Source organism: Fusarium flagelliforme (genome assembly GCF_020744385.1).
Source record: "Fusarium flagelliforme strain FIESC 12 MPI-CAGE-AA-0113 chromosome Unknown B0J16scaffold_8, whole genome shotgun sequence".
NCBI lineage: Eukaryota > Fungi > Ascomycota > Sordariomycetes > Hypocreales > Nectriaceae > Fusarium > Fusarium flagelliforme.
The window spans coordinates 874024-895885 of NW_025763510.1; the positions used below are offsets into that span (position 1 = coordinate 874024).

General features: G+C 49.2%; 6 protein-coding genes and 2 non-coding genes across 8 annotated transcripts; 3 read left to right on the forward strand and 5 right to left on the reverse strand.

The window, feature by feature from the left end:
- The first annotated feature begins 289 nt into the window (after positions 1 to 289).
- On the forward strand, positions 290 to 2315 carry B0J16DRAFT_365181 (major facilitator superfamily domain-containing protein). The gene is made up of 2 exons (XM_046129993.1): positions 290 to 1633; positions 1684 to 2315. The coding sequence occupies exons 1-2, from the start codon at positions 561 to 563 to the stop codon at positions 2111 to 2113; spliced, it is 1503 nt and encodes a 500-aa protein (XP_045977762.1). The 5' UTR covers positions 290 to 560; the 3' UTR covers positions 2114 to 2315.
- A 1768-nt stretch (positions 2316 to 4083) lies between these two features.
- On the reverse strand, positions 4084 to 5360 carry B0J16DRAFT_405805 (pectin lyase fold/virulence factor; the record flags this gene model as incomplete). The annotated part of the gene is made up of 2 exons (XM_046132923.1): positions 4084 to 4760; positions 4814 to 5360. 2 exons carry the CDS (start codon positions 5358 to 5360, stop codon positions 4084 to 4086), a joined length of 1224 nt encoding a protein of 407 aa, XP_045977763.1.
- A 532-nt stretch (positions 5361 to 5892) lies between these two features.
- On the reverse strand, positions 5893 to 9413 carry B0J16DRAFT_350093 (uncharacterized protein). The gene has a single exon (XM_046129003.1). The coding sequence runs from the start codon at positions 8972 to 8974 to the stop codon at positions 5978 to 5980; it is 2997 nt and encodes a 998-aa protein (XP_045977764.1). The 5' UTR covers positions 8975 to 9413; the 3' UTR covers positions 5893 to 5977.
- A 1932-nt stretch (positions 9414 to 11345) lies between these two features.
- On the reverse strand, positions 11346 to 11419 carry B0J16DRAFT_t330. The gene has a single exon. It is a non-coding gene; the product is annotated as a tRNA-Val (tRNA).
- Positions 11420 to 11617: 198 nt separating this feature from the next.
- B0J16DRAFT_350094 (thiamine diphosphate-binding protein) lies at positions 11618 to 14508 on the reverse strand. The gene is made up of 5 exons (XM_046129004.1): positions 14174 to 14508; positions 13958 to 14056; positions 13837 to 13904; positions 12095 to 13786; positions 11618 to 12040 (listed from the first exon to the last, which is right to left on the reverse strand). The coding sequence occupies exons 1-5, from the start codon at positions 14311 to 14313 to the stop codon at positions 11982 to 11984; spliced, it is 2058 nt and encodes a 685-aa protein (XP_045977765.1). The 5' UTR covers positions 14314 to 14508; the 3' UTR covers positions 11618 to 11981.
- Positions 14509 to 16420: 1912 nt separating this feature from the next.
- On the forward strand, positions 16421 to 16897 carry B0J16DRAFT_405807 (RmlC-like cupin domain-containing protein; the record flags this gene model as incomplete). The annotated part of the gene is made up of 1 exon (XM_046132924.1): positions 16421 to 16897. Exon 1 carries the CDS (start codon positions 16457 to 16459, stop codon positions 16895 to 16897), a length of 441 nt encoding a protein of 146 aa, XP_045977766.1. The 5' UTR covers positions 16421 to 16456.
- A 5-nt stretch (positions 16898 to 16902) lies between these two features.
- On the reverse strand, positions 16903 to 17795 carry B0J16DRAFT_350095 (acyl-CoA N-acyltransferase). Its single transcript, XM_046129005.1, has 2 exons — positions 17337 to 17795; positions 16903 to 17290 (listed from the first exon to the last, which is right to left on the reverse strand). The coding sequence occupies exons 1-2, from the start codon at positions 17758 to 17760 to the stop codon at positions 17040 to 17042; spliced, it is 675 nt and encodes a 224-aa protein (XP_045977767.1). The 5' UTR covers positions 17761 to 17795; the 3' UTR covers positions 16903 to 17039.
- Positions 17796 to 18240: 445 nt separating this feature from the next.
- On the forward strand, positions 18241 to 18326 carry B0J16DRAFT_t316. The gene has a single exon. It is a non-coding gene; the product is annotated as a tRNA-Lys (tRNA).
- Positions 18327 to 21862: the final 3536 nt, after the last annotated feature.

The following is a 21862-nucleotide window of genomic DNA, read 5'->3' on the forward strand; positions in this document are numbered from 1 at the left end:
TCTGGACAAGTGTGGACCTTTCCTTGGCAAAAAGTAAAAGGTGTCTTTGGGGGTCGGCGATTAGAGTCCGGTCTCGTCGCCATCGTCAAGGGCGGGGGAACAATAGAGAGAGAGGCAAGAAGCATGGGGTAAATAGTCCCAGTCCACTAGCTTGTAATATGGAGACATGGGGTAAGGATGGGTGTGAGTGGAGATGCAAGTACAACCCCCCTTGTTCAGTTGGAGGCCATTCTCTCTCTCTCTCTTGACACTCTACTGTATCTTGACCCTTGCCATTCGTGCGGAAAGCCGACAACCATTACGGAGGCTTTGCGAAAAGGGCTTGGTCTGGATTAAATGGCATAGCGCACAGTCCTTACTTGGATCTGGGGAAAGACGTGGGGACAGGATTCGTTATATTCTTATTACTCTGTCTATCAGTATAAAGTCCTGACCCTTCCCCAGGTTTTCCCCCAGGTCCCTTCTTCAGATCAGAAGCATTCGTCTCCTCCTCTCTCTCATACTCCTTCCTTCGAGGACAATCTCTGTCTCTCCCTACATCATCTTCTTCATTGCCCACAATGCTTGGCCACAACGAGAACAAGGTGGCAACCCACCAGACAGACAACTCCTCCACCGAAAAGGTCGACTATGAAAAGGCCGTCTCTCTCCACGAAGATGCCTCCCAGGAAGTCTTTGACGAGCCCGCCACCAAGCGTCTCCTGCGCAAGATGGACGTCAAGCTCCTCCCCTTCCTAGCTCTCCTCTACCTCCTCTCATTCCTCGATCGAACAAACATCGGCAATGCAAAGCTCGCCGGCCTAGAAGAGGCTTTGGGTATGACGGGCAAGTGGGACTACAACATCGCCGTCGCTGTTTTCTTCCCCTTCTACGTCGCCGCTGAGATCCCATCCAACATGGCCATGAAGCGCTTCCGTCCTTCCATCTGGATTCCTTCCATCATGGTTGCTTGGGCTATCTGCACTACCCTTATGGGTATCACTCACAACTTTGGCGGTTTCCTTGCTTCGCGTATGGCTCTGGGTCTTGCTGAGGGTGGTCTGTTCCCTGGTATCACCTACTACATTACCCTCTGGTACAAGCGTCACGAGTGCGGTCTTCGCATGGCTATCTTCTTCTCCGCTGCTACTGCCGCTGGTGCCTTTGGCGGTCTCTTCGCCCGTGGTGTCATGGAGATGGATGGTGTTGGTGGTCTTGATGGTTGGGCTTGGATCTTCATTATTGAGGGTCTTCTCACCTTCATCTTTGCTGTCATGGCTTTCTTTGTCATGCACGACTACCCTGACACTGCCAAGTTCCTCAACGACTCTGAGCGCAAAGAGGTTCTTCGACGTCTTGAGGAGGATCGCTCTGTCCTCTCTGATGCTTTTGACATCAAGTTCGCCAAGGATGCTCTCAAGGACTGGAAGATCTGGGTGCACATGATCATCACCATCGGCATCTACACTCCTCTTTACTCCATCTCCATCTTCCTTCCCACTATTGTCAAGTCTCTTGGCTACACCAACGAGGTTGCTCAGCTCATGACTGTCCCTCCCTACGTTGTTGCCTGTCTCTTCACCATCGGTGGTGGTTTCGCTGCTGATAGGCACGGCCAGCGTGGTATCTACATGATTGGTTTCTGCATTGTCGCGTAAGTTGACCTCACTCTTGTTCAGGATCCAATTCACTAACATTCTGTAGCATCATAGGTTTCATCATCCTCGCTACTGTCGACTCCCATGGTGCTAAGTACTTCGCCGCCTTCATGATCACCTGCGGTATCTACCCCAACGTTCCTCAAGGTGTCGCCTGGAACGGCAACAACATCGGTGGTTCCCTCAAGCGCGGTGTCGGTATTGCCATGCACGTTGGCTTCGGTAACCTCGGTGGTGCCGTCTCCGGCTTCGTCTACCGCAAGGATGACGCTCCCAACTACCGATCTGGTCACTGGACTCTCGTCGCTACAACCACCATGAGCTGCATCCTCAGCATCTTCATGACCATCTACCTCCGCCGCGAGAACGCTCGCCGTGATGCCACTCACAAGGCTCCTCATGATTACACTCGCGCTGAGAAGGAGTTGGAGCAGAACTCTGGCGATAACGCCACCTTTTTCCGATACACTGTTTAAGTTATTGGAAGCGATATCTTGCAGAACATCTTACAAGACAATCGCATTTTTATATTTGAAGCGTATTTTTTGGTAAAAACGGTCACGATTAAGAAAGAGCATGGAGTCAAAATTGGAAGGCTTGTTACTTTGGAAAATTCTGTTTCTCTAGAGTTTGTTAGACATTTTGACAATTCAACAATCCTCATGTTTAGAGCTCCTACAATACGTTCATTCTCTGCAACTGTGACATCTGTTTACATTGGATCTCAGTGAGTGGCTTACTGTTGGCCCCCGATGAAACACATAATAAAAGCCACGAATAAAACATCTTCCACCAACAGCTAACCTATCGGAAAGAAAAGCCACAAGACTGCATATTCAGGATCGCACAGGACTCAAAACACGGGCTAAAATAAGACAATAAGGGACCTTTTGTGACAGTCTAGGCCCTGCAGGGATTGTCAAAGATGAAGATCTGCCTACCCCAGTCAAGACTGAATGCCGTCTTATCCGCTGTCTACGAGAGTAAGACACGTCGCAATAGCCTATTCCCTCAGTAGTTCATTCCTGATCGACGGCCAGTCATAAGCTTAAGTTGAAGGTAATTATGCTTACTGACTCATACTGCACTTCACAATGATAAGAGAGTCTATGGTTTGCTTGCAGGGCTGGTCTTTCAGCTCGAGCAGCCACCCGTCAGAGTCGTATTTCTCACTGCATTACATGGATTATGTACGGTACTTCAGTTTTGTATCACTGTTGGTTACTTGTGTTTATCCAGGCTGTCGGAGGCGCGTTTTCCGATGTCGATTTTTTCAGTATGGCGTTTTTGTGAATTGTCGCGGTGGCTTTCTACCTACCAACAGAGTGACACACTCCTTGTCCGGGTAATAACCCGTCTGCATGTAAGAGTTATAGGCTACTGGAATAGATAGCTGCCTGCGAGATGCATCTGAACTATTTCCACGTCTGGATAATCTCCCGAAAGCTTGAATTGGAATGCTGCAACCAACGGAGCGCTAATACGAGACAGTCTAGATAATGTATGTACGTATTTAACCGGTCAAAGAGTAAGGCTCTGATTGGTAAGGCAATGATTAAGATGACGGGTATTCAGAGTGGATATTAAGATAAAGAGTCTGCTTATGGCATAGACGGCCTTCCATTATTGAGATGGCTGGTTTCTCCAATTTCTGTGAACACCATCCCCGCATGACTCCAAATTGAAGTCCGATGTTTCGGCGCCGTGGGGTCCAGTTTTCCCGGTGAGGTGTTGGGATGGAATGCCGAATGATTTGATAGTAAAGACATTTATACGCTCTGTAAATAGAGTCACAGTGATTGATACCAAGAACGTTCATAGTATGAGGACACCGTCCATGGTCTATTTCTTGCAGACTACATATGTACCGCCATTATTAGACTCTCGAATCTTGCGTCACGTCCCTGGATACACATGCAGCCAAGAGTAGCCAAGCTGCGCTTTACTAGCGCGTCGCTTGAAGAGAACTGAGACAGACTGTTCATGGTCACTGCATACTATTCCCTCCGTTCTGTCGTGAAAGCTAAAGCAGATCGAGTAATCCAGCAACTCGCAGTCACGTCTCTGATCGAGTGTAGTGTATGGTAACATTGACTCGGATGAAGCCGAGGATCTGCACCTGTTCAATCTACCACGTGGCCGAGGGGTTACGTCGTACTCTATTAGGTGCCAGTACTGACGATCGATCTTTGTTCTTGCATTAGCTGCCATACATAATTGATTGTCATTCGCAGATTTATACCGGTCTTTAAAGACGTTGTATGAATGGAATGTATCCAAGACGTCAGCCAAGGACCAGATACTACAGTCTTTCATATCACATAAGCACGTAGAAACTTAGGTACTGAAGAGGTGAAAGAGTCTATGTTGCAAGTCTAAATACTGTCTATAATGGGCAGCAAATATCCATCATCCACACCTTCAACGATCTGCGAATGCGAACCGTTTAAATGCTGATAACACCAGCACCGGCCTTAGCCTTAACAAGCTCACAAACACAGTCCGCAGGGGAGGTAGTGTACTCGTAAGGAGGAGTAAAGTCCTTCTCCTGAGTAATAGCAGCCTCGCTGTTCTCGAACAGGTTGTTTCTCTCAACAGCGAATCCATCCTCACGCGAATCAAGGTTGGTAATGATAGGTCGTCGCACGTTAACGAAAGCAGTCGACTCAACAAGAACCTTGGCGCCCATGCGAGAGTTCACTCCAGAGGTAGGAAGATCCTCGTAGCAGCTGCTGTAGATATGGGCGGTTCCGAAACGGATGGAGGGGGCACGGCTGTTGATATTGCTCCAGTAGTTGTGGTGATAAGTAACGTGCAGCTTGCCCTCATCCTGAGAACCGTTGTCGTCGCTGTGGCCGATCAGGGAGGCCTTCCAGTGATCGGCGAACTTGTTCCATGAGAAGGTGAGGAAGTCAGAGGCACGCTTGGCGTCGAGGAGACCGTCGAAGTAGTCCTTGTCGGTACCGTCGATGCCTTCGGTGGCGAAGTCGATGTGGTCGATCCAGACGTAGGTGGAGGTTTCGATGTCAATGCAGTCCATCTCCTTGGGAGGGTTGCGCATGACGAGGTTACGGATGATGACGTTGTTGGACTTGACAATACGGAAACCACCGTTGGTGAGACCTGAGGGGATGTCTGTTAGTTTGTGTCGTTCAGTTTGGGTGGTGTTTACTTACCAGAGTTGGAGCCAACACCCAGGATGGTGGTATCGCTGGGAACCTTCATAAGGTCACAACCGTCAAGCATGCCATCGATATGGATAACGCCACCCTTGCCAAGAGCGGACTTGAGCTCAGAGCAAGACTTGACGACAACAGGCGCACCGGAACCTCCAGTGGTGCCATACCCATAACCTACGAGATCGTCAACCTTGGCAGCGCTACAGCTACCGGCGGCAGCAGCACCAGTATCAGCAGGGGCGGACTTGGCAGGCTCCTCAGCGGTAGCCTTGGGAGCAGCGGAAGCAACGCGAGTAACAAGAGTAGTAGCAGCGGGAGCGGGAGCAAGAGCCTCAGCATCACCGCCGGCGGTGTACTGACACTTGCACTCCTTAACAAGGCTCTTGATAGAGCAACCAGCAGCCCACTCAGGAACAGATGAAGAATCGTTCACATCAGCGCAACCAGCGACGTTGGCAGCGACAGCTTTGGCGCATGGGTTGGACTTGATGTTGGCGCAGCCCAACACGGCGGGAATGAGAGAGATGAGAACGGATCGCTTCATGATGACGGTTTCGGCACGGCCGGTTTAACGATAGACAAGGTAAAGAACGAAAGGTAAAAACAAGAAAGAATGTGGTTAAAAGAGAGTGAGTTATCGAAACATCAAAAGATCAGACGAACAAGATATATATAAACCAACCCATCCCCCAGCAAAGACATTATGCTAGGAGATCATTAAGATTAAAGTATAGCAGCCAAGAATATTACGAGTAATACTCGAGGATTATGTTTGGAGGACAGCAAATTCCCGCCTGGGCAGCTTCGCGCAGCTGGCGCCAAGAGGAGTGTTCTCCATATTCTCGAGGAAAACAGTGGAAACAATGAAACGTCTGGGCGGAAATAACTCTTGGCTGCGTTTCAAGATGTTCTTGGGCCTATTGCGTTTAACATCGAATGACATGACGTGGAGCGTTTGATGAAAGCTTGGCTCAGAGGTGGATTAAGCGCTCCGCTACAAACGCTTGTTTAAGGAGATTACAAAAGCTTGGTGCTGACGTCTGACGTTCATGATCGGAAAGATTGATAAGAAAGAAGTTTTTAAAATTGTTTAATTAAATAGATCTAACCCTTGAGCTGTCTCAATCAAGGCGGCATGACAAATTCCATCTCTGAAGTTCATCAAGATACACACTTGAAGCAGTTCCTGTCATAGAACTTATCACCCGATGTTGGATTATAGACCAACTCCAGCCCAGCAGGTCCAGCAGTGAAAATATTGCACAGAGTAGTGCTCTTTCGGAAGAGGAAACCCTCACACTCTGTACGCTGCAGACACTCAAGGGCGCATTTCTCAAGGGATCCAACCTGCTTGGCCGTGTAGCCCTCAATCATCTTGGACTGGGCGGAGTTGCTCACACCAGGGATACCACAGGTGACATTGTCACTGAGAGAAGCAGAGGGTACTGTGCAGGTTGTGGGTTCGTTTTGCGGGACACTAGAAGTTGTAGCGACCGAGCCTTCCGACGCGGATGTGGTGGTAGCAGCAGTGGTGATGGCCCCTTCGAAAACAGAACGAGTAAAGGTCCGCATAGTTGTAGGAGTCTCGGTAGGCTGAGGAAAGTAAGACATGCTCTCAGTTCCGGTGGGATCCTCCCACTGAGGCTCCTTGCACAGTCCAGAGCAGTCAAAGCATGCGTTATCGTTATACCATATCTTGCTACCATCTTGGAATCTGTACCCAGCGTCCTGAAGAGATGTGCTGAAGAACTCGCAGAGCTTAGTGTCTGTGTTATAGGCCGAGGACTTACAGTTCTCAAGCTGCAAGCATGTTTCCGTACACTGAATCTCGGACTTTTGGTGTGGCCAGGTGGTGATATCTGCCGAGAAGGGCTCTCCAAGAGTGACTTTGCCGTTTGAGTGACAAGTGTAGCCATTGACTCCTCTTCCGTTACTACCGATAGGCCACTCGCCGTTTTGCTTGTATCTGCAGCCAGCGTTGATGGTAAGAGGCTGGCAGCCCAACTCAGGTGGTGAAGGCGTAGGATCTTCCTTCTCACCACACATCATGCAGGTCATACACTTCATATCGAACCACATGGCATTGTATCCGGATTGCTGTTCGGCAACAGAGGCATCTTCCAAGTCTGATGAGATGAGGGCACACTTGAGTCTAGGCTGGCTATCATCAAAGCCAAAAGCCAGACACCCATGATCTTCCTTGCAAATAACGGCACAGTCTTCGATGGATCGCTGGTTAGGACGATCTTCGAGACCGTAGCCGTAGGCGTCGGTGAGCTGGGGCCAGCCACGCTTTCCACAGAGGGCTCTGTCTGGGGCGGGGTTGATGATGGAGCAGAACCCTGGGGATGGGATACCATTGGGACAGACTGAGACTGTGGCAGGTGGGAGTGTGGTAGTTGGGCTGGGCACAGTTGTAGGGATCATACTGTTGTTCTCAGTTGGGGCAGCGCTGGCGCTAGTGATTTCATCAACACTGGAAGTAGTCGCAGCGTCAGGCTTTGCGGTTGTCGAGGTGGCCAGTAGCGAGGAAGTCTTCTTTTCTTCAACGGGGCATGTCCACTCAGGCATAGTAGCCGGATCTTGGCCACGGGGAATGTAATCAAAGTACGCGTTGCCCGCGCCACAAGCATGACAGTCCATATCGTAAAAGAAGCTGTACGCATCCGCAGGTTCCGCGACCTCAGATGATCTAGCATCGTACAGACTACAGCGCCCAAAGGTAGCCGAGTAAGACTTGCAAGAAGGGTACTTGGCGCAAAGATCTCGACACTCATTTGTCAGACCGCACAGTCCGTTTGTAGGAGCTGTGAGGAAGGGCTTCGCGCACGCCTTGGCGACACCTTGGAAACGAGTACAGGACTTGGCAGGGGTGTCAGCATTGACGTTGACACAGACGGTGCCGGCAGGCTGTTCAGAGCATTCATCCTCGTGAATGCAACTTCGGTCGTATGCCCAAGCGGAATCGGAACCACCGTTGGTAGGTATGTCGCCCAACTCGGCAGTGAAGAGGTTACATGAGTTTGAACAGCCGTTGCCCCAGTAGAGCCATTCGAAGCTCATACATTGTGAATCTGCGAGACAGAGGGCGGCGCATTGCTCTTTGGTGATCTTGCTTCCGCCGAACCGCTTGTATCCTTGCTTGCTGCTATAAGGACGCTTGGCGCAACCTCGACCAGCAGCACCAGCACCGAGTTTGACGCAGACCTTGGGGCCAGATGGAGTATCTTCGTCTTCGTCGGTAGGAGTGGATGATGTTGCAGCTGTCGCGGCCTCAGTGGTCTTGTCTGTTGCTGGGACTTCGTCCGTAGTTGTAGGTGCCTCCGAAAGCTGAGTTGTAGGGGCGTCAGATGTTTCAATGTTAGCGCTGCTAGTGACAGCAGTGTCGACAGGAAGGGCAGTGCTGGCCTCAGAAGGACCAACGGTAGCAGCGTGCTTGGAAGTAGGGAAGAACAGCGAAATACCATCAACCCACTCATCACCGATCTTGTTAGACACAAAGACCTGATCAAAGTAAGCCTCAGCTGAGCCTCCATTGACACAAACAAGCTCAAATCGAATCATTCCGCTGTTTGTTGTCACAGCCATGCTGTCGACAAACTCCAACCACTTGTCACCCGCATCGCTGACGACAGGGAAGTAAGGCGTAGCTCCAAACTGTTCGCTGCCGTAGTATCCCTCAATACGGCACGTATCGGCGACAGAGTTCTGGACGATAGCGTACCAGAAGCGAACGGTGTAGTCGCTAGGCTCCATATCCTGAAGCTGCTGTTGAATCCAAGGGTTCTCGGGAGGCGTTTGTCGCTTTCGGGTGAGGCCCGTCTTGAGCTGCACGCAGTTCCTCTCGTCAGATTGGCCTGGGTGTCCAGGGCCTTGAAGGAGTTTGGCATTGCCGCCAGCCTGGAAGGCGTAAATGCCGCCGTCGGCAGAAGGGTCGTAGCCTCCAAAGTCGCCGTTGGTCACTGCATTTGTGATGATGATGGGACCTTCGGTAGTTTGTGAAGAAGGTAGCGATTTTGTTGCGGTTCCAGTGGTAATCGAAGCAGGCTGTGCTGTCTTGTCGGTTTGAAGGGGAGAAGAAGGCTTGCAGTTACCTGCCGCCGCAAGTTCAAAGGAACCCGCAACGGCCAGGGCCAGAAGCGCAGAGACAGAGCGCATCCTGTAAATAACGAATGGATAAGCCAAAAAGAGGCTCTAAATGAAAGACAATTGTAGAGGTCAATACCTGACAGTCCATCCTCGACACGAGAAGCCCCATGATATATACCGTCTAGAGGCGTCCGCCTCCCGAAGCCTTACCCGAAGTCAAACACCCCATTGCCCCTGACGTTATCGGAAATTTCTATCGGGCTTGGCCATGTGCTTTTCGTCGATAGCTTTTCAGCTGCTGTTCGATAGTTCCAACGGGGTTTCCTTTTTCGCTTGTAAACCGAGTCTAGATTGGGTTGGTTTGCAAGACTATTGAACGCCTTGTGGATTTTTTGGGTAAGCGAATAATTCGCCGATGGGGGCGAGCGTTGACTTTGCTCCGGTTGGGAAATATGAGACGATATTGAAATGCGAATTCTTTTTCCTTTGGCTCTTTGCTTGGTCGGCGATTGAAGTACTGACTTCTTTCTTGGAAAGAGACGGCTTTCTCTAGGGCGGTTGGGCCTGACGGGAGATCTTCAGGGTCCAAGATTAGTAATCCCGTACCACGCCGCTGGATGCAAGTAGACGTTGCTGTATTAATACAACTAGACAGGATCGCTGTGCACGAGAACCAATATGAGAGTACCTTGGTCCCTTTTGCCAAGAGCTTCAAAGTCTATCTAAGTGGTTAGTTCACTCCTAAGAGAATGCCCATCTCAACCGAGCCATATACTGTGATGCGAATGGGCTGTACCTTAATGCAGCCAGAGCATATTGCGTGAAGTTCCTAGACAAAAACATGTTTCAGCTAGAATAAAAGCGTGCCTCATTATCTTTTGCAGCTAATACTCGGATTTACCAGATTCGTGCGTTGCTCTCCGCTCTATCTGCTCTCGAACCTGACCCAACTTATCTAAACGCATTGGGTGAGTCGGTTAAAAGCTTGCTTGCGAAAAACTTCTATGGGGGCTGCGAATTTGACAGCAATGACAGAGCCGCTATTATCAGGGCGACAGTAAGTTTCATTCCATCCAAAGAAAAATGCATAAGGTTTCTCACCGAAGCAATACTGTTCCCTTGTTCGACGACAGGGGCGGAAGGGCAATCCACAGCGGAACTTCGACTTGTCACGGATCACCCAATACGCGTTCGCTCGTCTGTTAGACCAATTTTGTGTGCTCTAAGCTCAACAGCAGTATAAATATTCGAACTTAGCTGCAAGCGACATCCTGGTCAAGGATTTCGGCGTAGTTACAGGCACTATCGTTAACAACACTGACGATGTTCTGCTGCATCAGATCTTGAGCAATTGCCCATTGGTGCTAGTAGCCTTATTAAGCCGCTTGAGCAAACAGAGTTACGACTGGCTCGAGAATTGACGGCTCGAGAGCGTCGTAGCTGAGAATAGTACCGTTGAGGCTCGGCCTCAGTGTGCTCGTCAACGTACTCTTGCCGGAGCTGGGCGCACCAGACTTCTGTATCAACATTCTGGCTGCTTAAAAAGGTGATCCGTGACAACGAGACATCATTTATGCCTGAATTTAAGAAGGCAACATGTCGCGGTTGCTCCAATATGACATGCCGATTCCGAACTGTGGAAGGAGGATGGATGTGTGCGTGAAGCTATGAGAAGCTGGGATCTGGATGGGCGGACAAACCTTTTACATGGTATCAATTCTCTTGCGAGCAATATCTCCAAAGGTCCCGGTGTTGACTACGAGATCCCTTAAGCATATACTCTCTCTTGCCTACAGTGACACTTGGGGATGGACAAGTGGGTGTTGGAGCTTGCAAAATGGTTTTGAGGGTGTTGACCGTGATATGGTGAACTCTCGTTCTTCTTTCACTCTTGAACCAAAAGTATCCTACCACTGTGGAGTGAATGTAAGCGTCCTCTAGGCTTTTGGACAACGAGGATATACGGCCTAGTGCTAAGCTCTGACCTGGATGAGGTGTCCAAATTACTTCGTCCTTTGCTGTCTACGTTCCTTCCCTAAAATCTCGCAGTACCGACAACCCTAAGTTCGTTGTGTCAAGGTAAGGTGATGTACATTCCCTAAGCCCCTGGGTGTCTTAGGTTTCCCGGCATAGGTCGCTATGTTGTCAGTCCAGGAGGACGTTGTCACAAACATAATAAAGGAAAGATGAAGCACAAGCCCCGATGCCATATGATCATACGGGACATATTGATACCCGACCAGCGTAATAGGTGGTGCCTCATGAGGAGTTCAAGTTATTCGCCTGTCTGTCCATACACTCATGTGCCAAACGTGCAGCCAAAAGTATGGGCAGCGAAATGGAGGCGTATACAGACTTGTAGGTTTAAATTCCATTGTAGAGCCCATGAGTTAGGCGGCTGCTAGGTAAAAAAGAATTGCTCTCTGAAGGGCAAAAAGTGAGGTTCTGCCCGGGCTCGAACCGGGGACCTTCTCGGTGTTAACGAGATGTCATGACCAACTAGACCACAGTACCAAGCTGTTTTTGATGTTAGGTACAACAGAAATTTGTCCTAAGGATCAAGGCAACGGAGACGGATGGACGATATTGATTTACCTGGTTCAAGCCATTGGCTTTTGTAGTCTCAACAGTCAAGCCTTCAGATACCCTTATGGGCGAATTAGCATAAATAAGTTTCAGACTGTAGACGCATGAGGTTTTGAACAAGTTAAGTAAAAGTCATCACAACAATATTCATTATGTGGTGGTATATGGAAAAACGCCCCTCGGCCTACAGCCCTTGGCGTGACTTGTCGCCTCTCGCGACATCATGTGCGCATTGATCCTACACATGGAGGAGTTCCCTCTCCTACATCCAACCGTAGTAACCCAGCCTTCCCAACTTTTTGGTCTTCCGGGTGATGATCCTCATTCATAAACCCCAAAAGGTGCTTTTGCCCGCCGGCAGAACCCAGTAAAAATAAAACTCCGAAAAGTGATGGAATCAAGAAATGGTTAAAATAAAAAGGGACATGAGGGAATAGATGGTATCGAATGGTTGACGGTTTTTGTTGTTAAGTTAAGCTGGGGTTCAAGCTTAGCCGTGCAGACCGCAGGTACGCTCTCTCATCAGTTCACGTCTCTTCTTGTCCTTAGCTGTAGAATTGGTTAGCATTTGTTTGTAGGTGCGTATAATTGCGAATAACTTACCTCCGTCGAAGACGAGGAACTCATGTAGACCGGAACCGACAGGGACCATGGGCAGGACAGGAACCTTCTTGTCGGTGACAACCTCCAGCAGAGCAGGGCCATCGGTGTTGATGAGCCACTTCAAAGCATCAACAACGTCGTCGGGCTTGTCAACACGTCGGTTCTGGATGCGCATAGCCTCGGCAAGCTTGATGAAATCGGGGTTGCTCTGGTGAGTGTGGGCATATCGATCCTCGTAGAAGATGTTCTGCCATTGAGTAACCATACCCTGCTCCTCGTTGTTGAGGACAATAACCTTGACACCAATGTTGAACTGAGCAGCGGTGGAGAGCTCAGTCAGGGTCATGTTGAAAGAGGCATCACCATCGATGTCGATGACAAGGGCGTCAGGCTGGGCAACCTTGGCACCAATGGCCGCAGGAAGACCGTAACCCATGGTACCGAGACCACCTGAGGTGATCATGGAACGAGGATGTCTCCATCGGAAGTGCTGGGCAGTCCACATCTGATGTTGACCGACACCAGTAGCGATGTAGGTCTTGTCCTTGCGACCCTCGACAAGCTTGCTGAGCTCCTCGATCAGGGTCTGGGGCTTGATAAGGCCTGAGCGCTCGGCACGCTCGTAGTCACTCAGAGGCCACTTCTTCTTCCACTCGTTGATCTTGCCGAACCATTCCTTGCGGCTCTCCATGGTCTTGGACTCGACGAAGGGCATGAGCTCCTTGAGGTTAGTGGCGACATCACCCTCGATGGCCTCGGTGGCCTGGACAACCTTGTTGATGTTCTTGGGCATGATCTCGAAGTGGACGATACCACCACGGCCCTCAGCAGCGGCAGCCTTGGCACCAGGAGCGAACTTGGCAATGCTCAGAGTGACACGATCATCGAAACGGGCACCGAGAGCAATGATAAGATCGGCCTCCTGCATAGCCATGTTGGCGTAGGCTGATCCGTGCATACCGAGCATGTGCAGGGACTTCTCGTCGAGCTCGTCGTAAGCACCTAGACCCTGGAGAGTAGTGGTAACGGGGATGGAAGACTTGTCAGCGAGCTCCTTGAGGATCTCAGGTCCGCCTTCGGAGAGAATGATACCCTGTCCAGCATAGATGATGGGCTTCTTGGCCTTGTTGATGAGGTTGCCAACACGCTGGAGAGCACCCTCGAGCTGCTTCTTGGTAACGTCCATGGCAGCACGGGAAGCAGCGCTGGGCAGAGAAGGCAGAGCAACGTCGGTGGGGATAGCCCTTCTTAGGACACCAGCAGTGACATCCTTGGGAAGATCGACGAGAACGGGACCGGGGCGACCGCTGGTGGCGATCTCGAAAGCTTCGTTGATGCGTCGGGGGAGTTCGGCGACGTTCTTGACCATAACGTTCCACTTGGTGCAAGCACGGGAGATACCAACGACATCAGCCTCCTGGAAAGCGTCACTACCAATGGCAGTTGTGACGACCTGACCGGTGAAGACAACCATGGGGGTTCCGTCTGACAGAGCATCCTGCATAGGTGTAATGACGTTTGTAGCACCAGGACCAGATGTGACAAGGACGACACCGGGCTTGCCAGAAGCACGGGCATAACCCTCAGCCATGTGGCCAGCACCTTGCTCGTGGCGAGGGAGAATGAAGTCGAAGTGTTTTGAGTTGTAAATGGCATCGAAAACGGGGAGAATGGCACCGCCAGGGTATCCAACTATGATTCAGGTCAGCCTTATTTGGTGGGACGTGGAGTGGGCGACATACAGATATGTTTCACGCCATGTCGGAGCATCATCTCGTGGAAGATTTCACCACCAGTCTTTCCGATGAATCTGCAAGTTCGTGGTTAGAGTATGTCTGAATATGTGGGCTAGAGGTTACGTACGACTCATCCATATCGTTCTTTCGGGGGTTGACGAGAGGCTGAACATTGCTCTGGTTCTTCTCGACGTTGAATCCAGGGCTAGGGATATCGCGTGCTGGGCTGTAGACATGTTAGCCATCTGGTTTTGCCATTGCTGTTGAAAATGTGCGCGCGAATCGCTACCCATGCCACAAGCGCGGGGCAACTCTCAACGCCACAATTGAGATATCTACTTACGCAGCAGCTGCTGTAGACTGATTTCTAGTGCTGGCAACCTTCTTTGAAGTCTGGATAGAAGCAACGGCGGATGTGGTGGTGAAAGATCGAGCGTGAGCGACGGCCCGGATGGCCTTTGCGGCCTGGCGAGTTCGGAGCATTGTGGAGGTTAAGAGCTCGTTTGAGGCAAGACCAGTAGAGAGGAGCCAGGAGGCTCAAGACGCGCAAGAGAATTAAAAATTGAAGGTCAGTAGAAACTCAAAAGGATCAATTGAATTCCTAGAGGGGAGATGCTTGAATTTTGTTCGTGAAGGCGCGCGGAGGCAAAAAGAGGAAAAAAAGGGATTTGAGTTTCGTTTGTCCGCTAAGAAAGAGACCAAGGAAATCGAGGGCGAGCCCGGGGGAAAAAATATCACAGCAAAGCACCTCAGCAATTATCGGAGGGCCGGTGGCCGGGGTGGGACCGGTCAACTTGTGGGGTAAGGTACCGCAATAAAAGGTGACTCCCCCAGCCAAATCGAGGTGGGATAGCGGTAGAGTCAGGTCAAGGCAGGGGCGATGAAGGCCAGAACGGCCGGGGAGGGGGAGTATCGGTCCCCACGAGCCAATCAGTGAAAAGGTGAATGGCCGATATCGCCACTAGTAGAAGCCTTCGGATTGGCCAGATGTGCTGCGAGAACGGCCTAGCTGGGCCTCTACTCCCCTCTAGCTGGCGTTAGCTGGACCAAAGGAACTGAAAAACCGACTCAGTTTTAGATTTTGACAGCCATGAATGGCGTTTATTTCACCGTTTATCTGACCGTCAATTGATAACGTCAGAATAAATCTTGACTCATCTCAAGGGAAGCCGCTGACATCTAATCCTCTGTTTCCCCAGGGATTGAGCTGAGCTCCGTAATAAGAGGACCCTCTGACGTCGGGAAGGTGGCGGGCGGGGAACATCTTCCTACTCCGTACAGCTGGAGCAGCTCTCCGTCAGGTATCCGATCCTTTTTGCCTTAGCCTGAACTGGTTCAATTTGCATGCGGCCATTTATCTCCGTTTTTCGCCTCTGAATGTGATCTGGGACAATGCATATGGACCTCATTAGTTGTGGAGCAACTAATTGAATTATCTCACTGTGAATTGGTTAGAGATAGACCAGTAAATCTGTAATCGCTGTCGGCAGTTGTTGCATCGATCTATTTATTCATGATGGTGGTGTTCATCTCGGATCTTGCCCGCTATCGCTCCCATGTGAAGGTGGCACGTCCGGTCCGGGACCCATCCTACAAGCTTCCCCACAAACTTCAACTTCAATTCATTAATGAGGCTCAACGTCACCTATACCTACTTTGACATGTTTCATGACTGTGATCAAGGATCTTTTCTTCTTCTGGCAATTGTCATGATATTAAATATTCGTTCATTACTTCACTTCAGAACTGGAAGCTCTTGAAATTCTTCCAGTCCTACTAGATAAATCCTCTTCCCCAAGTGCCGGACGTACAGTAGCGATGAATTGTTGAAGGAGGGGCATCTATTTCTTACATCTCTGGTTTCTGAGAAGGTGTGAGCTTTTAGAGATCATTGAAAGCTTAGTTACCACGACCCTGGACGCCTTTTGCTTTCGTGGACGGCAAAGCCAAACTCAGATGCTACGTATAGGGTGGGCAAAATATAAGCACACTTGAGTCTCATGATGTGCAATTATACTATACACGAAGAGTAAAAACTGTGTTTAGGAGCGAAAGTATCACCAGGCTAGCGTCAGATAAATTCAAGGTAAATAGTTAATTTTGTGGTCTGTCCGTGTACAGCTATCGTATGGTCATAAAACTGCAGCGCCGATTCTTTCTGAACTCAACAACCAATCATTATAACATCTCTAGCTATCATTTAGATCGGACTATAAATAAAAATCATCACATAGACTAAACTCGCAAATGGCGAAAGATAGCAATTCTTGCATTAGATGTTGATGAGTTCACAACTCAGTGGATGCTTATTGGTGGGAACCCCTCAGCCATGTGGCGTGCGAATCAATATAATGGGGTATATCCATGAGTTGACTCAATGGTTCGTCATGTTTTACTTGTTTCGACACTAGGTCCGTGTAAACTTTCTGGTTTCGTCACAGTGATCCTTGAATATCAAGATTTTCCTTGTCCATGGACACGATGTCTTCAAGTTTGCAAGCTGGCTCAGCCTGAGATCCAAAAGTATAAGAGACCTTGCTCCCTGCGTGCCATCGAACTTCGCCAGATTGATAGTCATATACCTCCCCGACTTAGTTTATACAACCATCTCAGTATTATACTTGCCATGCCTTCAACCTCACGCAAGCCCATAATCATTGATACCGCTGCACAATCGCAGAACACGCCCTCCTCATTCACTGAAAAAGAACGAGGCAACGCAACCTGGCACACGCTCTTATCCTCACCAGGAACTGCCAGCACTTCCCTGACAAGCGGTATCGCGAAATGCCCTAGCAATGGCGCCCTAGCACTTCATCGCCATACGCAAGCAGAAGTTTACTACATCCTTGATGGCTCGGGAGAAGTAGAGATCGAAGGAGAAAGATATCCTGTCTCTAAAGGCAAGCTGGTCTGGATACCTGGAGACGCGGAGCATGGAGTATTTTGTGGCGACAATGAGTTGAAGTGGCTTTACATCTTTCCTGAAAGCAGTTTTGATAATATCGTTTATCGGTTTAGCAGCGAGGTGAAGAAGGTTGGAGACAAAATCAAGTCTAAACTGTAGAAGCACACCAAGATACTTTGATATTTAGTTTCGTCAAGAGTTTGGAATTCGTAACGGGAACTATTGCACGCTGCATCCCCAGATATGTCCATGTCTATCAAACAGGTGCTCGAAAGATACTGTTGGCTCATGAGCTATTCCATCATTGCTTAGCTCGACGAATCATGACAAAAGTTTCATAAAGCTCATCAACGCCAAATTTAGCCATGCTTTGGCTCTTCTCCTCCAAAATCTCAAATCCATGCTTTGAATAAAGCTTCTGACCACGCCGGCCTGTAGCCACCACTAGAACATCAATGCCCAGCTGGTCTGCTGCTTCGAGGCCAGATTTGACAAGCATACTTGCAAGTCCTTGATGTTGGTGATCCGGTCGAACACCGATGTAGTGCAGTTCTGCTCGACTATCAGTTTATGCAATTGTGTCTTCCGTGATGCTTACCCATGCAGTTGGCATGCTTGTACTTCTCTCTCCAACCGCCCATATGGTCATCCAATTTATCGTTATCCGTACGAGGCTCAAATTCTGCTTCTGAATGACGCTTCGTGAACATTTCTCTCTCCTCGTCGCTCACATCAGGGGTCTGAGCGATAAGCCAAGAGTCCTTGTGTGACTCTGGCATGATCCAACGTGCGTAGCCAACAATATCGCCTGTTTCGTTGTGAACTGCTTTCTGGTGTCTCCTCACTTCTCTATCGGTAAGAAGGTTCTTTGGACTTCGGTCCGTAATACCTCGGAGCACATATTCTTTAGTTCGACCTGTCCATGATAATCTCCACCATGCCTCATCCCAAAATGCAGCAACTTTACTTTGCGCGATGTATTTGCCGTCTTCGACACGACATGGCGACTGTACTTGATACATTGGTGTTGGTGAGTCGAGATGCTGATGGATGTAAGTGTATGTGGGAAGTCTAAGAGATTCCTGGCATAGACGATTTATAGATCTTATTCTTTTCCTTATCTGACCACCTCGCAAGGATTCAATATGCCGTTCGAACCGAAATGAGGCTGAGCAAGTAGATGTCACGTATCGTATAGTCTGTATACAGGGATTGGGTATCCGAGTCCAATCACATCAATCGACGTATCGCGCTTCACTCCGTAGTCTGCGGCGTGGCTTGTGTCTGCATAGATCCAGACAGCAGTATACTAAAATAACAAATAATACAATTTCCAAGATAATTTCTTTTTTTCTTAATGTTAAAAACATATTATACTATTGTTAATTACAATACTAATATGTCTAGAAAAAATAACTGAAAAAATAGTAAAAATGCTCTGGAAACTTCAAACGGAAGGAACTTCACCTCAAATTTGAACCCGCTCCTTCCAACAAGCGTAGTCCCGTGTGACGCAATTGGTTAGCGTGTCAGACTTTTACAAAGTAGTGAAATCTGAAAGTTACGAGTTCGAGTCTCGTCATGGGAGCTTCTTTTTACTTTTTTGGCATTTTTCCCTTGATCCCTAGACCAAGACGAGTCGAATGCGACAATTTTTGTAATTTTTGGAGCTAGTTTCATGGAGTTCTGGAATTTTGAAGTGGGAGTGGTGCTGGGTGAGGTGGTGGGGTTTGATATCGCAGCCCCACTGTTTGCCGCTCCCGCCCGCCTCCCGTTACCTTCCATGAGCTACAGAAGCAACTGTTGACGGGTTTGCTGCGAAGGTACCTGTTGTATGAATAACCTCGTACGGAAGATGGAGGAGTACAGATGATGCACAATGAAGGATTGTTCAAGCTTTGCTGAGTACTTGTCCCTAAGACGTAATGGGGAAAAGCCGCGATTTAGTGATCATGGTGTGTTAAGTGGCAGAGTCTGCATACTTAGGTACTGGATGTAGGTTCCTCGGAATGCAAGTGATTGCATGTATTTCTTACAACATCGAGCGTAGTTAATATGAGAAATTCTATAAAACTAAAGCTTGTACTATTGGCCTGGGCTTGTGCTGTGTTGGCTGCTAGACTCAAAGAATTTGACTACTTGGCTTGACAGTATCATTTTGGCGATATGGTCAGTGACAAGACACCAAGTCAAAAGGAAACCGCCTTCGGATCCGAAGCATAAAGCTGAGCGTTGGAGCGAGGAGATTTTACTCTGTCAAGAATTTTTCTGTCTTATTGCATTGTAAACAGGCACCCAATGCGGCAGAGGGAGCCCGAAACAACACGATTTTGGTCAATGGGGCCATTGACCATCAGTGACACTGATGAAGTTCGATTCCAGCAACGCAGTTGTATTCCGCAGCCCACCAAAGAGACATAAATGCACCTGAGTATCTCATCTATATTCGGGGACAATCAGTCACTGTGTGGGCTTACGAAAAAGAAACCCGAGAGTCCGCTCTAAACTCCAGGGTACAAGAGAGTGAACAACGTGCCCGAGAACCAACTAATTTTACCTCTGCAGTTTTGGCTCCTTCCTTCTCCGAGTCGTGGGTTCGGTAACAAGCGTCGTGTCTTCCCTGAGGACTTCCGCCATGTCTCGCCTGCTCCTTCCCGTCCCCATGGATCTTGGTTCCTGACGTAACCTTGTCTGCTGTCATTTCGTATGGCTCCTTTTCTTTTCCTTTCCATCATCATCTACAATCCCAGGGTGCCATCCCGCACCCCCTGCCTGAAGCACCTGATTGCCCTCCTGGAGAGGCTCAGGTTACAATCAACAATTCCTTCAACATGCCATCCTGCGCACCCTGCCTCAAACCCCTTTCAGGAGGGACGATGGCCGTTGAGGAGATCGACCGCCACGAGGAGGGCTCCCTCATCAAGGGGGAACCGGCCACAGAGCAATCTTGACCATCCTCTGCCACCTCCCACTCTCCTCCACCTCCCTCTACACCTCCGGCGAAGAGGCGCCGCAGCCTCCGGGGTCGCAAGATCCTGCTTTCTTCCATGTCTTAGACGGGTTTTTGTTCCTTTTGGTTAGGCCCGCCTTTGCTTTCATTGCTCTCCTGGGAGCTTTTGAGAAAGACATAGATTCAAGCATGAAGTGCATCTGGAAACCCCTTTTCGGGTAAGAACATGTTAAGTCTCTATGGGAAATATTTTGCTAAATGCTTTAGTTCTGCGATACTTGGTAGACTCACACGTCTCGAGTCTTCCTGGCACCATTTCAGGATATGTAAGTGGTCTTTCTGAGCCCTCATGGCAAGAAAAGAATTGACATTGGGTATTTATTAGCTGTCGACCGCCTTTTCAACCGTCACGATAAGGGGCTTCCTTTAAAGGGGAGCCGGTCACAGAGCAATCCTGGCCATCCCCTCCAGCCGTCGCCGCCGACTCCTCCCTCTTCCATCTCACTCTCACCCTCCTTCCTCTACGCCTCCGGCAAAGAGGCGCCGCAGCCTCCATGGCCGTAAGATCCTGCTGTCTTCCCCGTCCCAGACAGTTTTTTGTTTTTTGGTGGTGCCTTCCTTTTTGTTTCTTTGGTAAGGCTCGCCTTTGCTTTTGGGAGCTCCTCGCATTTTCTGCTTCCAACATCAGTAGCAGACGTGCCTCTATTTTCAAGGGCATCTTCGCACTTCCTATCGCGATACTAGCAACACGACGGCCTGTTTTTGCTTTCATCAGCTCCTCTCGTTCTCTGGTTCCAGCTCGACGCTAGAAGCAGGCCCGCCGTTGCTTTCATGGCTCCCTCCCACTATATTCAAAAGGACACCAGGCCTGTCTTTACTTTCAGGGGCACCTCCTCCCGTATTTGTGTACATTCTCAACAGTATCAAACTCGCCTTTCTTTTCGACATAAATTACCCCTGGTCGATAGAATTTGCGATCGTCAACCAATTAGCACCCACCGTCTATGAAGCTCAAGATTAATCAACTTCCATATCTACGACAATTAGAGGTATGACACGTGAAACGAGTACTTGGACTGTAATTAACAAAGGCGGCAGTTTCTGGTGTATTAGGAAGCCACTCCAAGCTAGAACGAGTCGTGATTGGGAGTGGTGTTCTGAATCAAGGAGAAGGCAGTATGCGGTAGGCTCGCGATCAGATTGGAGGCATTCTCGTCATAGGCTGGGGGAAAACATGGTGCTGTGAGCTCTTCTTTGCTTTTGATGGTTGTTCTTGGTATGAACTCAGTTGACGGTGGAACATGAGATCTCTTATTGTCCTCACTTAACAAAGACAGTTACTTTTACAAGAGAGCCGTAAGTGAAACTAGCAGGAATGCTATACATGATGTCTCTGTGACACAATCGTTCATTTTACGAGCCGCGAAGATAGTAAAGCCCTCTGTCTCGCTGATGTCGATGATACAAATCCGGAGCACCGGGTGGATCCTAGCTTCGGGGCCGATGCCGTGGGCCCACTCGTGCCCCCCGAAGGACCGGACGCACACAAACGTCAAATTTGGGTGACATGAGTAAGTGTTCATGATTAGAAAGAAAGACATATTATATCCAATGATTGGATGTCTATAGCAAGCTAATTTTTTCTCTGCATTTGAGCGAGTCAGGGCTAGATGCAAAAGATAAGTGTGCAGTGACAGCCATCTGACGGCATCTGGGTTGAGCCCAACGCCTATCGATCTAGGTAGATATCAACGGAATAAACTGCAAAAAAAGATAGCTTCATAGCAGCTACTGGTTTCGATCCAGTGACCTCCGGGTTATGAGCCCGGCTGTAATGAGTTAGTACTCTGGTATTGTTTCGCAGGTGGAGTAGAGACATACCGCGCTTCCACTGCGCCAAGCTGCTTTCCTTGAGCTGTTGAAGTGTGACTGCATATTTTGGTATATATACCTGGCAAAAGCGGGCCAGTCAGATCACTTCAAACGGGTTGTTTCCCAGACACTGCCAGGCTTCTTGTTAGATCATGTTTGTGTCCTCCACGATGAGTCATAAGATTGCATTTAAATAAGGCAACCATACATAACACCAAGACCACGTAGGTGCTCCCGTATTACACTCTGGTATATAGCTGGATCAAACTCACTTGTCTTCTAGTTCGTGCCAAGACCAAACC

Excerpts from the sequence above, each read along its gene's own strand:
- B0J16DRAFT_365181 (XM_046129993.1), top strand. The coding sequence starts at position 561 with ATGCTTGGCCACAACGAGAACAAGGTGGCAACCCACCAGACAGACAAC. Across the intron at positions 1,634-1,683 it reads ATTGGTTTCTGCATTGTCGC|CATCATAGGTTTCATCATCC; the intron begins GTAAGTTGACCT and ends AACATTCTGTAG.
- B0J16DRAFT_350093 (XM_046129003.1), bottom strand. The coding sequence starts at position 8,974 with ATGCGCTCTGTCTCTGCGCTTCTGGCCCTGGCCGTTGCGGGTTCCTTT.
- B0J16DRAFT_350094 (XM_046129004.1), bottom strand. The coding sequence starts at position 14,313 with ATGCTCCGAACTCGCCAGGCCGCAAAGGCCATCCGGGCCGTCGCTCAC. Across the intron at positions 13,905-13,957 it reads AAGAACGATATGGATGAGTC|ATTCATCGGAAAGACTGGTG; the intron begins GTACGTAACCTC and ends ACGAACTTGCAG. Across the intron at positions 12,041-12,094 it reads GTTCCTCGTCTTCGACGGAG|CTAAGGACAAGAAGAGACGT; the intron begins GTAAGTTATTCG and ends CCAATTCTACAG.
- B0J16DRAFT_350095 (XM_046129005.1), bottom strand. The coding sequence starts at position 17,760 with ATGTATCAAGTACAGTCGCCATGTCGTGTCGAAGACGGCAAATACATC. Across the intron at positions 17,291-17,336 it reads CAAGCATGCCAACTGCATGG|AACTGCACTACATCGGTGTT; the intron begins GTAAGCATCACG and ends ATAGTCGAGCAG.